This window comes from Coptis chinensis, chromosome 3 (genome assembly GCF_015680905.1).
Source record: "Coptis chinensis isolate HL-2020 chromosome 3, ASM1568090v1, whole genome shotgun sequence".
Classification (NCBI taxonomy): Eukaryota; Viridiplantae; Streptophyta; class Magnoliopsida; order Ranunculales; family Ranunculaceae; genus Coptis; species Coptis chinensis.
In genome coordinates this window covers 26252982-26271116 of record NC_141458.1, presented here as the reverse complement: position 1 = coordinate 26271116, position 18135 = coordinate 26252982, and the positions used below count along the sequence as shown (strand labels likewise).

The following is an 18135-nucleotide window of genomic DNA, read 5'->3' as shown; positions in this document are numbered from 1 at the left end:
ATGATCGTCTTCAGCAAGGCGGATTTGCGGGGAGTAGACTCTCCACATGAGGACGCGCTGGTGATCACGGTGACAATGGGCAATTACCGGGTAAAGAGAGTGTTGGTGGATTGTGGTAGTGCTGTAGATCTGTTGTTCAAGGGAGCTTTGGAGGAAATGGGAATGGAGCCAAGGCGGTTGAGGCCTCCCCACACCAATTTATGCGGATTCAATGGAAGCGGGGCCGAGCCAATGGGGGAACTCTTGCTGCCGGTAACCACGGGCCCAGTGACGGTGATTGCACGTTTTATGGTGGTGGACTCCGCATCCCAATACAACGCCATCTTAGGGAGGAGGTGGATTCATGAGATGAAGGCAGTCCCGTCCACCTATTATCAAGTGATAAGGTTCCCAACTCCGACGGGCACATATGAGGTCCGCGGTGATCAGGTGATCGCCAAAAACAGTCACAGAGGGACAGTGAAGAGATTGATGCATGAAACGGAAGATGGAAGCTCCCACACCAGGAAGAGGCAGGCATAGCAATTACAGATCGCCTCCGCAGATAGTAAGGAGAAGCTGGCGGAGGGTTCGAAGACGATAGATGAAATCGAAGTGGTAAATATAGGGGATGGAGAGGAAGAAAGATTCACATCGGTAGGGTCCAGTCTATCGGATGATTGGAAGAATAAAATGGTGCAGTTCTTGTCGGAAAATAGGGATGTGTTCGCTTGGGATATCGAGGACGTTACGGGATTAGACCCGGAGTTTGCGTGCCATAGGTTGCACATGAAGGAAGAAGCCAAGCGGTGAAGGCGAAGATCGCGAGTATTAGGCCCAAATATGCAGAGAGTATCCGCGAAGAGGTATCACGGTTGAAGGGAGCTGGCATAATACGGGAGACCGAGTTCACCGAGTGGTTGTCTAATGTGGTCGCCGTACCTAAAAAGAATGGCAAAGTGCGGATGTGCGTCGACTTCACAGACGTGAACAAGGAATGTCCGAAAGATAGTTACCCCATGCCGCGGGTAGATGAACTGGTGGACAGGACCGCGGGATACAAGGTGTTCTTGTTCATGGACGCGTCTATGGGATATAATCAGGTAGCGATGTATGAGCCTGATCAGGACAAGACAGCATTTGTGGTGGAAGGCGGCACCTATTGCTATACAAGGATGCCTTTCGGACTGAAGAACGCGGGAGCCACCTTCCAAAGGTTGGGGGAGAAGATGTTTGAAAGCAAGATTCGGAAGGGGATCGAAATTTATATAGACGACATGGTGGAGAAGAGTATGTCGGAGGAAGAACACCTGGAGGGATTGCGGGAGACCTTCAGTAAATTGCGGAGGCACAACTTAAAATTGAATCCGGATAAGTGTACCTTTGGAGTGACCACGGGCAAGTTCCTGGGATACATCGTGACACATCGAGGTATAGAGGCCAACCCTGAGCAGATAAGGGCCTTGATAGAAATGCCATCTCCGCAGAATATGAAGGAGGTACAGCGGTTGGCAGGGAGAGTGGCGGCATTAAACAGGTTTATTTCCAAGTCATCCGACAAATGCCGGCCGCTGTATAGACTGTTGAGAAGTAATCCAGATTTCTTGTGGACAGCCGAATGCGAAGAGGCATTTCAAGAATTGAAAGGGTATTTGGCCAAAGCGCCTTTATTGTCACGGCCGGAAGAAGGGGAGAAGTTGTACTTGTACCTGGGAGCATCCGATTATGCGGTGAGTTCAGTTTTGGTCCGCTTGGTAGGCAGGGTGGAGAAGCCGGTATATTTTCAGAGTAAAACGTTACTTGATGCAGAGACTAGATATAGCAGAATCGAGAGGTATGCCCTGGCCCTAATCTTCTCGACTCTGAAGCTGAGGCCCTACTTCGAGTCTCATCCCGTGGTAGTGGTCACCAATCTACCACTCAAGCAGGCACTAAAGACAGAAAGTTCCGGGAGGATGTTGAAGTGGGCGGTGATGCTTAGTGCTTATGAGATACAATATCAGAGTAGGACCGCGGAGAAAGCACAAGCAATAGCAGAATTTCTAGTGGAGTTCCCAGACGAAGATCCCCCAATTGGGGAGAAGAGATGGTTATGGAACCAGAGAGAGACGGGGAGCCCAATGTACTGAATCCGTGGGATGAAAGAAATGGGTGGAGGATATTCGCGGACGGATCAGCCACTGATGAAAGCAGCGGCATAGGAGTAGTGTTAGTTACACCCGAGAACAACCGCATAGAGTTGACTGCAAGATTGGGGTTCGCATCATCTAGCAATGAAGCGGAGTATGAGGCAGTGATAGCGGGACTAAGGATGGCCGAGGATGCGGGGGTCAGAGAGCTGATAGTGTACTCGGATTCGAATCTTGTGATTTGCCAAGTTAATGGGGAATTTGCAGCGCGGTGCCCGAGAATGGCAAAATATCTGAAGGTGGTGCAAGAGAGGGCCCGCAGATTCGCAGAGATTCAATTCGTGCACCTGGGTCGCGGAGAGAACAGGCACGCAGATGCATTAGCATATGTGGCAGCAGCTATGCCGGGGTCAGAGGATAGGGTGATACGGGTAGGCAGAGTGGACCGACCCAGCACAGAAGAAGGGGCACAGACTTGTCAAGTGATGGAGGAGGAAGAATGCTGGATGAATCCCATCGTCGATTTCTTAGGAGGAAAAGAGGTGACCGACAAGAAAGAAAAGAGAAGATTGGAACAGACCTCCCAAAGGTACGTCATAGTGGAGGGGGAGTTGTACCGGAAAAATTTCAACGGGCCCTTGTTGAAATGTTTAAGCCCGCGGTCAGCTAACGAGGTGTTAAGGGAGCTGCATGAGGGCGGCGTAGGAGCCGATTCTGGGAAAGGACCATCGCTTGACCGGCTGTTGACGCAGGGTTACTTTTGGCCCCACATGAGGAGAGATGCGGCGGACTTCGCCAAGAAGTGTGACAAATGTCAGAGGTTTGCACAGCGGATATTCGCTCCCGCCGAACCCCTGCATAATGTGTCAAGTCCGTGGCCGTTTTCCATGTGGGCGATGGATGTCGTGGGGCCATTGCCCATGGCCAGCGGCAAGAGGCGATACATGTTGGCGGCCACCGATTATTTCACAAAATGGATAGAGGTTGTCCCTTTGCAGCAAGTCAAAGAGACACAGGTGATTAAGTTTTTGTGGGAAAACATCATATGTAGATTCGGATTGCCGTATGCAGTCATCGCAGATAACGGGACACAGTTCACGGGAACAAAAGTAGCGGCGTTTCTACGATCATATCGGGTGAAACAAGGATTCTCAGCCCCTTACAACCCCGAGGGGAACGGGCAGGCTGAATCTTCCAACAAGACGATAATGAACAACCTGAAGAGGAAGTTAGAAGACAAAAAGGCGCTGGGCGGCGATTGAACCATGTTCTATGGGCCTACTGGACCACACCGAGAACTAGCACCAAAGAGACTCCATTTGCCATGGCATACGGGGTTGAAGCCGTGATTCCCTCAGAGATGATCGTGAGTACAATGAGAACAAAGGTGGTGAAGGATGGGTCGAATTGGCGCATTTTGGCGGGGGACTTAAACCTAGTAGAAGAGAAAAGAGACGCGGCACGCATCCGTCTGGAAGAATACCACCGAAGATTGCAGAGACAATACAATCAAAGGGTCAAGCCGCGACATTTCCAGATTGGGGAGATGGTGCTGCGGCGAGTGACTCCAACCACAAAGGAAGAGAAGGATGGGAAACTGGGGCCAACATGGGAGGGGCCGTACACCGTGGTGGAGGCAGGAGGGTCAGGGACCTACAAGTTGCAAACCGTGAAGGGCAAATTGATAGAAAAACCGTGGAATGTAAGAATGTTGAAGAAGTTTCATAGTTGAAAGTAGAAAAAGCTTAAACGATGTAAGGAGGTCCAACATAGAGACCGACAGCTGAATGTAAATATATAAAACCACAGCACTTTTGGGAATGAAATGGCGTTGGTTATAGGCAATGTCATAGAGAATAGCACTATCCAGGAACCAGCGGACAGGGACAAATAGAAGGCACCCCTTGAGTATGAGAGTAGGGCTGAGCCACGGGGGGAATGAGCCCCCCGAGGACCCTAAAATTCAACGCCGCGGGGGCAATAGAAGAGCGCCCGCAAGGGGTAAGAGGATCGGGCGAGCAGCGGGGGATGAGCCCCTCGCGGACCCAGAATTCAGCAACACGGGGCAATAGAAATTGACAAAGGGTATGAGGCCCCAGGCGAGCCACGGGGGGGATGAGCCCCTCGCGGACCCAGAATTCAACAACACGGGGGGAGCAAGGGAGGCGGCACCGGCGTAAGATCGGCGACACTGCTGGCGGGATGAGCCCTCCGCGGGTCGGAGATGCCAGAGATACATGGGGCAATGAGAGAGCCCCGACCGGCGACAATCCGGTCGAGCCTGCGGAGTGGAATGAGCCCTCCGCAGATCAGAGATGCTAGAGATACATGGGGCAATGAGAGAGCCCTACCCGGCGACAACCCGGCGGAGCCCGCGGAGTGGGATGAGCCCTCTGCGGATTAGAGATGTTAGAGATACATGGGGCAATGAGAGAGCCTCAACCGGTGACAAACCGGTCTAGCCCGCGGAGTGGGATGAGCCCTCCGCAGGTCCGAGATGCTAGGGATACATGGGGCAATGAGAGAGCCCCGACCGGCGACAACCCGGTCGAGCCTGCGGAGGGGAATGAGCCCTCCGCAGATCAGAGATGCTAGAGATACATGGGGCAATGAGAGAGCCCTAACCGGCGACAACCCGGTCGAGCCCGCGGAGTGGGATGAGCCCTCCGCGGATCAGAGATGCTAGAGATACATGGGGCAATGAGAGAGCCTCAACCGGTGACAACCCGGTCTAGCCTGCGGGGTGGGATGAGCCCTCCGCAGGTCCGAGATGCTAGAGATACATGGGGCAATAAGAGAGCCCCAACCGGCAATAACCCGGTCGAGACCGCGGAGGGGGATGAGCCCTCCGCAGGTCCGAGATGCTAGAGATACATGGGACAATGAGTGAGCCCCTATAGGCGAGAGCCTGAGCGAGCCGGGGCAATGGAGTGTTCCCGGCTAGTGTGTGAGTCGGAACGATCCGCGGGGTGAGGTGAGCCCATCGCGGATCATATATGTCAACAACGCGGGTGCGAAGTTAGGGGTCCCGACTTGTTCGAGCCTCTTGGGTGATGCAGGAATGGATGATAGCGCAAAGAGGAGTTGGAATAACAAAGAAGAGTTAAGTAAAAACATGCATGAGAATCACAAGCTACTTCGAAGGGGGGAGAGACAATAATAAAACATATAAAATCCAAACATCTTGGTACATGGAAGGCATAGCCAACTGCGGGGCCAGGAAAGTGAAAACATCTTATAACAAAATAAAGGTCACTAGTTAACATTAGAGGCGGGCTCCTCGGCGGGCACCCCAAAGACCGGCGCAATCCCCGGGAGGGTGCCGGGGCGGACTTCGGTCCGACGGGCGTCAACAGCAACATCGGGAGTGCCGCTCGTGGGAGCGACCGGCCCTTCAGGGAGGAGGCGGCCCTCGTGGAGGAGTCTGTCCATTGTTTCTTGAACTTTTTTGGCCACCCTCTTCTCAGCCAGAAGCTTGAAGCGGTCGCGGAGTATGTTCATGTCCGCCAGGTTCTTTTGGGACTCGGTGGCGCTGGCCTCTTCGTACTTCTGTTTAAGGGCCTCTAGCTCCTCTTGATGCTTTTGGGCCGCGGAGTCCAAGGCGAGCTGATGGTGCTGGAGAAGGGAGTCCCTTTGCTGGCTTAGGCGACCATTGACTTGATCCATATACTTTTGGTGAGCGCACTCAGCAGTCTGGAGCTCATCCTGGGCCTGCAGCTTGGCCAGGTTGGCGGCCGCCAATTCGGATTGCAGGCTAGCATGGGGGGCTCTCGACCGCCCAGGGTCCTTCCAGCTCCTTCTCTCCGTAGACAGTTTGTTTGGTTAATCGAAAGCCCGCGGATCATGTAGGAGATATCGGTGACACGGAGACACAAGGGAGAGGGTGAAAAAAAAAAAAAGAGAGAGAGAGAGAGAAAAGTGAGAGAACGTACCCTCTCCCAGTTAGTGTACAACGACGTGCGGTGTGAATCGAACGTACCACCGTCGGCATACGCGATATCGCGGGGCAAATGGGAGTTATAAAATAAAGAGGAGGCAACCGCGGCATTGTCCAAAGCCAAGTCAGAGGTATTCACTCTGCGGTTGCGCACCTTGAAGACTGGGCGGAACTCTTCTTCGGCGACGAGGGAAGGTGCCGGGACATCAGTGGGCATGGGCACCGAAGCCGGTTCCTTGCCAGCCCGGTGAGGCGGGAGTGATGGTGCGGCAGTGGATGGGGTAGCAACGAGGGGGGTGGGGTCCCTAGGATCGGAGTCATGTGGTATGGGGAGCTCAGGCCCGCCAGAACTCGATGTCCGCGGTTTCTTGGAGGGCGGTTGTTCTTCAGAAGTGCGGGTCTCGGCAGAGGGAACCTCTATAACCCCCTCGTCGTCAGAATCGCTGTCGAACAACTTCTGCGTATGAACATCCATGTTGTCGGTGGGGGAGTTGTGGTATTGGTCAGCCCAGTCAGAGATGGAGCGATAGGAGTGGATGCCTTCCGGGGAGGGCGAGGGGGGTGTTCGCGGTTGCGGTGGGAGGCGCGGGAGCGGGACCTTTTCTTGGGGGAGGCTCGGGGTTTGCGCTCTTTGGGAGGGGGAGGGCGGTAAAAGGGGGCAGAAAACTCACCAAAGTGTTGGAGTGCAGGAACTTGCAGAAGTGGAGTCGCAGTAGTAGGGTGAATACCTAGATGGGCAGCTTGGTTAGGTCCCAGGTCGCGGAGTCGCTGGAAGATAGGACAGGAAATGCCGGAGTATATCTGAGACTTGGAATCCGGCCGCCACCCTGTACACGGAAGAAAAATCATGGTTAGGAAAGAATGAAAGAGTACGTTGGAAGAGGAAGGGAGAGCCGAGATACTCACCACGGGATTTGAAGGCGAGGTGGTTAAGAGTCAGATCATCGGGGAGATCCGCGGATAGGAAGGGACGACCGCGTCACGCATGGGGTAGTGGTGCCATACTTTATCGATGAGGTGATGTGAAGCAAGAAATTCTTCTTTTGAGGGCGCTTACCTGAGAATGGATGGTACCGACCAGAGCATCTTTGGTGCTCTTTTTAAGGTAGTCTTGGGAGAAGATGTCGCTGCTCGTGGATTTTTTAGGGTCCCCCCGGTCTGATTGTAGGAGTTCGCGGCATACAAAATCCTCCAAAAATTGCCTATGCCTTGGTAGGGGGGAATATTGAAATGGTTACATACCTCGACATCTAACAAGGTGAGAGGTAGTCGCAAGCCGGCCACAATTTGGCCTACCGTGACAACCAGGCACCCCGGACGTCGAGGAACCAGGTGGGGGTAATGGGTGGTGGTAGGTATGTGTTCTAAAATTATGTCGGCCGGGATACCATAGGCCGCCCTAATTGCGGCCAAATTAGGTCTACGATATCGAGAAGGGGGTGGCAGTAAAGAGGCTGGACGGCCGGAGGTGGAAGGGACCGCGGCCGAAACAACGGGGGACGGAGATGCCACCCCGTCAGATTGGGATGAGGAGGAGTCGGAAGACTCAGGGCCCGACATCGAAGAAATACGACAAGATCTAGAAGAGGAAAATTTCAAACAAAAACAGAAAGTAAAAATTCGAGCGCAAAGAGACTTACCGAGGGAGTGAACAGCCTGAGTGGAATGCGCGAGAAAGAAGAGGTTCTCTGGAGAAGGAGGGAAAAGGTGACCAGTAGCGGAGGCTTGGATAGAGTGGACGAAGAGAGCAGCAAGAAGAAAGGGAAGGAGCAGTTTGGAGAGACAGAAGGAAAGTGAAATGAGGGAAGAAGAGGAAGTGAAGAGGCTTATATAGAGGAAGGGCAAAGATGTCTTTTGGGAGAGTAAAGAATTCGAAACGCTGGGGGCAGGAAGGTAATTGCAGGGAGGGAGGAAACCGAGGCGACAAGACAGTCAGCCAGTCTAAAGGAGACACGTGGTAACACGGAGCACGAGAGTCGGCGAAAAACGCGCGTGATGAAGGCAATCATCCTAACACGAAAACCGAGGGGCACGCGCAAAGATGCGTGAGTAACGAGGAGAAAGGGTTCTTGACTCACGGCCCATAAGTAGGACCGCGGAGTCAAGAAGGGGCATTTGTAGGGGGCCATTGGAGAAAAAGGCTGTCAAGTCAGCGGATCTCCTGGAGGAGTCAGGGAACGGAGACAGGACGGGAGCATTGGAATCGAACCTAGGGTAAGACCAGGTCAGCGGGACATCAGATGGGGGGAGTACCCTGGGAGAGACCATCGAGTGGCAGGGGATCATAGCCGGGAAACCCTAGAGCGCGGACGTGGCAGGGGTACGGCAGAAAGAGGGATGGTTGGATGGGGGACAGATGGACGGATAAGATGAGAGAGGAAGGGATATAAAAAGGGGAGGATAGGGAAAAGAAGAAGGGAAGAAAAGGAGGAAAGAGAGGACTGAAAGAAAATAAGAGAGGAAGTGTGAGTGGGAGAGGTCCTAGCATAATTTGTGTAACTACAAAGACAAAGGAGTATCATCAAACAAACTAAGACAAACCATGAAACACTCTTGTAAAGGAGGACTTCTTCACTTGGAATCCAACTGGTTTGTTTGGTCTCATTATTGCCGATTATACGTAAGTTTTCAATGTAAATAGGTTAGTTTTTCACTTTTTCGCCTACAAAGTGATTACTATTATTATTATTAATATGATTTCTTTTAAAAATTGCCTGGTGCCAGTCAACCCATGTAAATTCTACTTAGAAGGTATTGCTTATTAGCATGTCTATTCTTTCTCCCTCTCCTTATCCTGATGTTGTCTCTGAATGTCTATTGAATCATTCTGTTTATATTATTGGAATTTGGCATTATAGAACTTTCATTCTTTGTAGATGGAAGAATTACGTGCTGAAAGCCAACAATCTAAATCAGCTGGAACAATTGGGCGCTCTAAAGGAGCTTCACTGCCCTTGTCACACACCAGCAGATATGTGGTACTGTAGTGACTGACTTTGTACGCTAGAATAAAGAGGCAATATCTAGATGAACTTTGCATTGTTTTCTTCTAAGGTAATATGCTTTTGAAATTGTTTTTCATGTTGTCAAAACATAAAAGGAGAGGAAAAACTATAGAGGGCAATAAAAAATATATATATATAAAATCATTTAGATCTATTAAAAATTTAAAATAAGTTACATATCCTATCCCAAATAAAAAAGTTACATAGAAGTTACATAAACAAAAGTCGAAGAAACAAAATTTAGGAGAAAAAAAAACTAAAGATGCAAGAGTTTGACTTTTTTATTTTAAGCTTTTGCTATCAACTGCTTTCATTTTGCTTCCTTACGTGGGGAAAGAATTATGTTTTATGTGATCTGAATATATATATATATATATATATATATATATTTATATATATATATATATATATATATATATATATATATATATATATATATATATATAGTTTTTTGTGTTAGAAGTCCTATACAATTAGAATACTAACTCTATTTGCCTCTTTTGGTGTTGTACGGTTAGTAGAAGTTGTATTAGAAACAAACTCTTTATTAGAAATAGATATTTGAATAAGGGCTTGCTACATATATTTTTTTGTCTTATTACCGTTATGAATTCTTTGCACTTATGTAAATTTCTAAATGTTTTGTTGCACATAGTTGGTCCAGATAGGGGACATCTTGTTGAAGGCTCCAATAATACTATTGTTTTTATTAATTTCTTTTTTTCTGTTTAAAAGATTTGTGACATTCAGCTGAAGACTCTTAGTCTTGTCCTCTCTTTGGTTCCTGACATGGTAAGGAAATTTAGAGCTCCTTGAGTGAGTTAGGGTCCTGGAGCCAGTGGTGACCAAAAGCTGCTCGAGAGCAGTAGATAACATCTGAACTGTTAGTTAAAGATACCTCTCAACTTCCACTGACATTTGGAAGAGTTTCTCCAAGTGATCTATTGCTGAAGGATTCAGAGATTTCTGGAAAGCATGTTATGATTAATTGGAACTTAAATGTAAGCGTTTTCATTTGCATGTGCTTCGTGTTGCATCTTTCCAACTCTTGAGGTTCTTCGAGATGGTATTGAGTATTCTAAATTTCTAATGTTTTGTTGACGCAAACTGAAATGGGAATTGGTGGACATGGGGAGCCTAAATGGGACACTTTTGAACTCTTTGACGGTTCACAATCCCTCGACAAAGGGAAGTAGACATTGGAGTGAACCCATTGAGCTGACCAGTGGGGACATAATTACACTTGGCACAACTTCAAATATATTTGTGAGTTGAAGTTCTATTGGTTGTATTGAACTAAAAAGTAAGCTCGTCATGCAATTTATACTCTAGACCCTTGGTTTTATCTATCTATTGGAATTAGGTAATTATTTTCTATAGGGGTATGGATATATTCCACTGTCTCTGGTGTGCTCTTTGCCAGCCTTGGTAGAAGATGCTTTTTATGATAGCGATATTTATGTCACAATGTAGGTCCTCTAGTTCCTTTATGTTGGTTTTATGTAGTTAGCATGTTCTATGTCGATTGTAATATTTAACTTGTAAATATGGCAGTTTGAAAGTCATGTTTGTATGATATAGGGGCTATCAGGTGTTTGTGTGCAATATTGTCATGAGTTGGTACTAGTGATGCAAAGTTTGATGCCTCCCCCTAAAAAAAAAAATAAAAATTGGTAGAGACGATAATCATCGTCATTATCCTGTCTAGAATTCCTTCTGTCAATCATAGAAAAAGATGATTATTGTCATTGTCATGCTATGCAGAATTCCTTTCGTCAATTATAGAGGAAAAAGTGATTATCATCATCGTCATCATGTACGTAATGGCTCTCAAACATTTTGAGTTGGTCAGGATAAAATTCTTTTAATAACAGAAAATAATCAAGAATAAGAAATGAAATAGGAGAATTAACTGTCCTTGTTACTTAAAGTAGAGCACCTATTTATGCCCATGTTACCAGTCTTTTGCCACACAAACATATATTTCATTGTTAGGTTCCCATACCTCTGATCTTATTTCATTCTTAGGAGGCAATTTAAGGCATTTATATATACCATCATCACGTGTAAAGCAAAGTACATATGTTACTTTGTAATAGTTGATGTTTGCACCATATTTTAAAATACCACAATGTGTATCATGTTTCAATCTTTAGTTTGTGATTTTTCATTCCACCTTACTTATGAGGTTTAGATTACTCACGTCGAAGACCAAATTCCTTTTGGAGTGGGTATTGCTTCTGATCTGATGGGTTTGCGCAGAGGAGGCAAAAAACTTCCAATGGAGGATGTTTGCTATTACCAATGGCCTCTTCCAGGAATGAACAGGTTTTGATTTTTGAAGTTTTGTCTTGAAGTTTCTATGGATTGTCCCCATTTGGTTTGCGTTAATTATATCCACATTGCAGTTTGGACTCTTCGGAATCTGTGATGGGCATGGTGGTTCGGGGAGAGCAAAAGTTTGCTAGCAAGTTGGTCCTTATATCCTATTTTATTGATTCTAATAGTATCTCAGTTTGATCCAACTGGTTGATTAAAGCAAATGAACATGGATATAAATAGTGGCCTTCCCCTCTTCTATATGAAAATGGAAGATGGTATAAGAATGTCTTGGGTATTCTAATCTGTTCAAAACTGTTTTTAGAAGGTAAGGTGATTTATTGTTTGGTTGTGAAGATAGGGATTTGAGCGATCTACCTATGTTTTTTCATAAGGTCATGGATGCCCCGATTAGGAGGAGATTATATGATAATAAAGGAAGGGATATGAGACAGAGAAAAGCCGATGTGTCGATAGGTTTCATGGAAGTATTCACGATATGGATATACCAATGTCCAGGAAAGGCAAGGAGCTAGCTGCGGTGGAAAAAGACAGGATGGTGGTTCACCAATTGAGTTGAATTATTACGTGTTTCAGTTTGTATACACTTATCTTTCATCTTCTCTCTCGCACCATTTCCAAATGTTTCCATCTGATTAGAAACAGATAACTATAGAAGTTATCAACCCCAACTTGTATAAATTCACACAATGTACCTGTGAATTTATACTCCTATGATGTAGCTTTGGCTAATAAGAATATAAGTTTTGATGAATTCTGTCCAACTCCTATGTTCTCTCCATCTCCTTCCCCATCCCCACCCACTTATATCACAATCAATCATTTATCTAATGCTCTTTTACGCACTGAAAGTGCTCCAGTCATCATACTCAGAGACAATCTTTTTTCAGTTACTATTGCCTTTGTGAAGGCTACCATTACTCTATAATCTTTCTTTTGGGAGTGCCTTTTTTAGCATCTTGTTAATGAGGTAATCTTTTTTGATTGGGGTCTAAGTGAACTGTATACTAATAAAAATGAATCAATGTTCATTGCAGGTGGCAACAGGGCAAGTAGCAAGCACTAGGATGGTTGTTCTTTGGTATGTGCAGAAGCTATCTTAGAAGGTAAGAATGTTGTTAAAAAAGGACCTTGTTGTTACCTGTCACTACTGCTATATCATCATTTGATGTGCAGGTTTTTCTTGCATCAGATCCGGTTGCGGTCACCAGGTTTGCGTTAACATAGGATTGAAAATCGATGCATAGAAGTTCTATTGTTCTTTGGGAACCTGAAAAATGGGTAGGGAACACTACTGTCTAACCCTGTGGGGTAGTGTAAATTATCACTACTTCAGGTGTTGTTAACAAAATTTTCAAAAGTTAAACGCTTTTTGATGAGGTCAATTCATCCATTAGTAATAAGTCTTTAAAATTTTTTGAAGTTGTTCAACTATAATTTGTTATATAATTTGTTTGTAATCTTGTTAATTTTTCGTTAGTGTTGTGGGTGGAAGTTGTTCTCTTCTTGAGGAAGGGATTGTTGTACTTGTAGATTATACTTGAAAGGGTACACAGGGCATGTAATTTATTTATAGGCCGATTTGAAGGTGTTTGAAAGGGGATGATTAGAGATAAGATGATAGAGCTCTAAGAGCATGATTGAAAGGTTATTTGGTCTGTTGCTACTCCATTTCCCTCTGTATATTTTGTTCGTACTTGCGAAGTTTCTATATAATTTACGTATAAATCTACAAATTTTCCCAACCTTTAAATAAGCCATCTCAATGCATTTGATACGTACTCGTTGGCGGTGCAACACTCTAATCGCTAGCTTCTTTGTGTTGCCGGAACCACCCAGATCGAGCTTCTTTGTCAGCTGGATTGCTGAGACAAGCTACATACATAACTGCAAGGCTCGGATCATTCAGGTGATGACTATACACATCTTTATCAGTTACTTGCTTACTCACATATGTATTTACTAATTAAAGAAAAGGACGATATACATCACTGTAAGTCTTTAACTTTAAGTAGTGTAAAATTATGACAAATGTAACTGAAGCCACAGTATTTCATAGCAGGGTTTTGTAACAACACAAATAAAAAATTTCTTTTGAATTCCTGCTTAGTATAAAACCCACCATGGATTGCTCTCCAATGTTGTCTATATATATACCAAGCAAGATTTTTGTTTATAAGTTGATACTTTTTTCAGCTCTTGTTTTCAGCCACATCAGATTGTCTCTAATGGACATGTCTTCAATATTTTTCTTAACCAAGTTCTATTGCACACCTAGTCACTCACTTCGATGTTATACCCTTATCTTATGAATGAAATGGAGTCCACTGTAGTGTGCACTTTTGTTGCTATAACAATCCGCTCTTTCTACTTAAGTTCGTTAAAGGAATGATTCCTTTACATTTATGATTGATCACAGTGTTGTTATTTTACACATGCTTATGAGCTTATCGGTGGATGATCTTAACCCCTAAAAAGATTAGAGATGCAATTATATTAAGAATTCATCACTTCATCGATGGAGGCAAGATAGGTTCCGACTTTTTTGGGCTTATGAAATTTAAATCGGGACATTGACTAATAAGGCAATTGAGGCTAATGATGGGAAGCCACTACCTCTCTATCAGAAGGCTCTTTGTGGGTTGACAGCTGGAGCAATTGGATCTAGCGTTGGCAGTCCAACAGATGTACCACTCATTCGAATGCAAGCTGATGCCACCTTACCTCTTGAACAAATAAGGCACTACAAAAATGTGGTCCATGCTCTATATCGTATTGTTGCAGATGAAGGGGTTCTATCCCTATGGAAAGGTGCATGGCCTACTGTAGTGAGGGCAATGACATTAAATATGGGCATGCTCGCTTCCTACGATCAAAGTGTTGAGTTTTGTAAGGATACATTTGGTCTGGGTAAAGCTAGTACTAGAGTCGGTAAGATATATAATCATTTCGTTTCGTATGAGTCTACAAGCATTGACAGTGTTTATTAGTTTTCTCTGTTTGCTTAATTACATGGATATGCACATTAATTAGGACTCTTGAAAATAGATTTAGTATATAAAGGAAACATAATTAATTGGGACTCTTGGTTCGGGCAGTTTTTTTCTCCTATTTTTTCTTAATCCCTTTGCAGATGTGGACACCCTCACAGCACTCCAAAAGGGACTTTGCTATTATATATACTAGATTTTGGACCGGGCATACTTAGGATCTATTAAATATTTTGTATGCTGAAAAGGCTATATAAAATGTCTCACACAAATTTTCGAATCAGAATATATTTTTATTGAAAATAAACCGAAATATGTTAATGACCAACGATTATGGTGCATAAGTACTTGGAAACTAAGGGATCAAATTGAGATAGCATATTCACTTTGTGGTTTGGGATATTAATCCGTAATTTTCAAATAGAATTATCTTAAACTCGATCTAGCTTGTATAATAGTTTTATTAGATTTATGATGATTTAGCGGTAAATCATCAATGTTTGCCTTACGTACTAATGTGTACAAATCACTAAAACAGATTGATTGTTTCCATATCCTCAAAGAATACACTACTCCCACTTGAAAAGATTTATCACATAAACGTGTCCTACGAATTATTATATTAAATTATTCTAAAGAATATTAGCAACTATGCATAACTATGAGATATGAAAATTTTATTAATTACTCATTTAAATTTCTTGCACCACTCTCTATAAAAAGGAAGCACCACACCTTGATAAAACTCATCGAGTTCTTTTTATTGTTAGGTTTAATAATAGAAGTTTGATTGAAGTTTTGTGAGAATACCCAATGTGGCGAAGATAATATTGAAACTATTTGAATAGCAAGGCATTCCCAATCACAATAAAAAAATTATAATAAATACTATTTAAAATGCAAAACTATATTTGTCAAGACATTTATCCCCCAACATATAATACAAATATGTTTTAGGGTTATTACTTCAATGCATTTGCATCAAGTTTCTGAATTTCAATTAATTATTCTTTGAGGTTAGTTTAATGTAGTACGTTGCATCCAGTTTCTAATTTCTCATTAATTATTCTTTGAGGTTAGTTCAATGCAGTTGCATAAGTTTCTGATTTCCCGTTAATTATTATTTGAGGCTAGTTCAGCGCAACTGCATCCACTTTATCATTTCCCATTAATTATTCATTAAGGTTAATTCAGTACAGTTGCATCCAGTTTTCGATACTTCATTAGTTAGTCTTTGAGATTAGTTTATTGCATTTGCATCCAGATTCCAATCTCCCGTTAATTACTTTTTGAGGCTAATTCAATACATCTGCATCCAGTTTCTGATTTCTCGTTAATTGTTTTTCTAGGTTAGTTCGATAGTGTACAATTTCTATACAGTTTGCATATATGTAAGAGTCTGTTTTTATAAACTCACTTTCATTTTGGGTTCCTAATTACTCGTAATTACTCATGTGAGAAGGCTAAAAAAGTGGACATTTATGCTTTGAGGTAAGTGCGATGCAGTTACATCCGACTTCCGATTTCTAGTTAAGTATTTTTTGAGGTTATTTCAATGCATTTGCATCCAATTTCTGATTTTCCGTTAGTTAATCTTTGATTTTAGTTTAATCTGATTGCATCCAGTTTTTGGTTTTCCGTTAATTATTCTTTGAGGTTAGTTCAATTCAGTTGCATCCAATTTTCGATTTTATGTTAATTGTTCTTTGAGGTTAGTTTAATGCATTTGTATCAAGTTTTCGATTTCCCGTTAATTATTTTTTGAGATTAGGTTGTTCAATGCAGTTACATCAAATTATAGTTTCCCGTTAATTATTCATTTAGGTTAGTTTAGTGCAGTTTCATCCATTCTTCAATGTTTCGTTAATTAGTTTTTGTAATTAGTTCATTACATTTGGATCCAGTTTCCGATTTCCCGTTAATAACTTTTTAAGGTTAGTTCAATACATCTGCATCTAATTTCTAATTATTTATGCTTTGAGGTTAGTTCAATACAATTATATCCGGTTTCTGATTTCCCGTTAACTATTCTTTGAGGTTATTTCAATGCATTTGTATTTAGTTTCTGATTTCCCACTAATTATTCTATGAAGTTAGTTCAATGCAGTTGCATTCCATTTTTAATTTTCTGTTAATTATTTTTTGAGTTAAGTTCAATGCATTTGTATCCAATTTCCGGTTTCCCATTAATTATTATTTGAGGTTTGTTTGATGTATTTGTATACCGTTTCCGATTTCCCGTTAAATATTTTTCAAGAATTTGCATCCAATTTCTAATTTCCTGTTAGTTATTATCTGACGTTAGTTTAATGCAATTGCATCCAGTTTTTTATTTCTAGTTAATTACTTTTTTAGTTTAGTTTATTGCATTTGCATAAAGTTTCCGATTTCCCGTTAATTACTCTTTGAGCTCAGTTATGTATTTGAATCCAGTTTCCGATTTCCTTATAATTATCCAATGTAGTGTGTAATGCCAACTTCTACTAATCCATCTGTAGTGTTCTTGCAAACATGACATAAAAATTAAATTATGTTTAATTTACTATGTGGGATCATCGAAGATTATCCAGTTCCCGATTTTTCGTTAATTATTCTTTAAATTATGCATGACTCACTATGTGGAATCTTCAAAGATTATCTACGAACGGGTGTTGTTATATTAATTATTTTGAAAAATATTTGCAAATATGCAGAACTATTATTTATTAATATTATATTGACCACTCAGCCAAATTTCTTAAAACGTGAAAACCTCACTCTCCATTAAAAAAAAACTCACCTTTGATAAAACCATTCAACTTTATTTTGTTGTTTAATAATAGAAGTTTGATTGAAGTTTTGTGAGATTACCTAATAAGGCGAAGTTCATATATATTGAAACTACTTGAATTGCAAGGAGATCCTAATCATACGGAAAGAGATAAGATAAACACCATTTTAAATGCAAAACTATATTTATCGAGACATTCCCACAACATATAACCCAACTATGTTTTGAAGTTAGTTCAATGCATTTGTATCCAGTTTCTGATTTTCCGTTATTTATATTTTGATGTTAGTTCAATGCAGTTGCATCCAATTTCCAATTCCCGTTATTTATTTTTTTAGATCGGTTCAATACAGTTGCATCAAATTTATGATTTCTCGTTAATTATTCTTTTCGATTAGTTCAATACATTTGCATCCAATTTCCAATTTTCTATTAATTGTTCTTCGAGGTCAGTTCAATGCATTTGCATCAAGTTAATTATTGTATTAATCCAAATTCAAGAATTGCAAATTATTGTTTGAGGTTAGTTCAATTAATTTGCAACCAATTTTCGATTTTCCGTTAATTACTTCTTGAGGTTTTGCATCCAGTGTATTTTTTGAGATTAGTTCAGTGCAGTTGTATCCGGTTTCCGATTTTCCGTTAATTATTTTTTAAGATTAGTTCCACGCATTTGCATTATGTTTCCAATTTATAATTAATTTTTCTTTGAGGTTAGTTCAATGCAGTTGCATCAAGTTTCTGATTTCCCGTTAATTTAATCTTTGATGGTTAGCTCAATGTATTTGCATCCAGTTTTCGATTTTCCAACATTTTTTTTTATGTTAGTTTGATGTATTTGCATCCAAGTTTTGATTTTCCGTTAATTATTCTTTGAGGTTAGTTTAATGCAGTTATATCCATATTCCGATTTTCTATTAATTATTTTTTAAGATTAGTTTAATGCTTGCATTTGCATTCAGTTTCCGATTTCCTGTTAAATATT

General features: G+C 42.5%; 1 protein-coding gene across 1 annotated transcript; it reads left to right on the top strand.

Annotated features, from left to right (window-relative positions):
* LOC147508887 (uncharacterized) lies at positions 1-522 on the top strand. The gene has a single exon (XM_086597648.1). The coding sequence runs from the start codon at positions 1-3 to the stop codon at positions 520-522; it is 522 nt and encodes a 173-aa protein (XP_086453774.1).
* Positions 523-18135: the final 17613 nt, after the last annotated feature.

Coding starts and splice junctions, on each gene's coding strand:
- LOC147508887 (XM_086597648.1), top strand. CDS start 1: ATGATCGTCTTCAGCAAGGCGGATTTGCGGGGAGTAGACTCTCCACAT.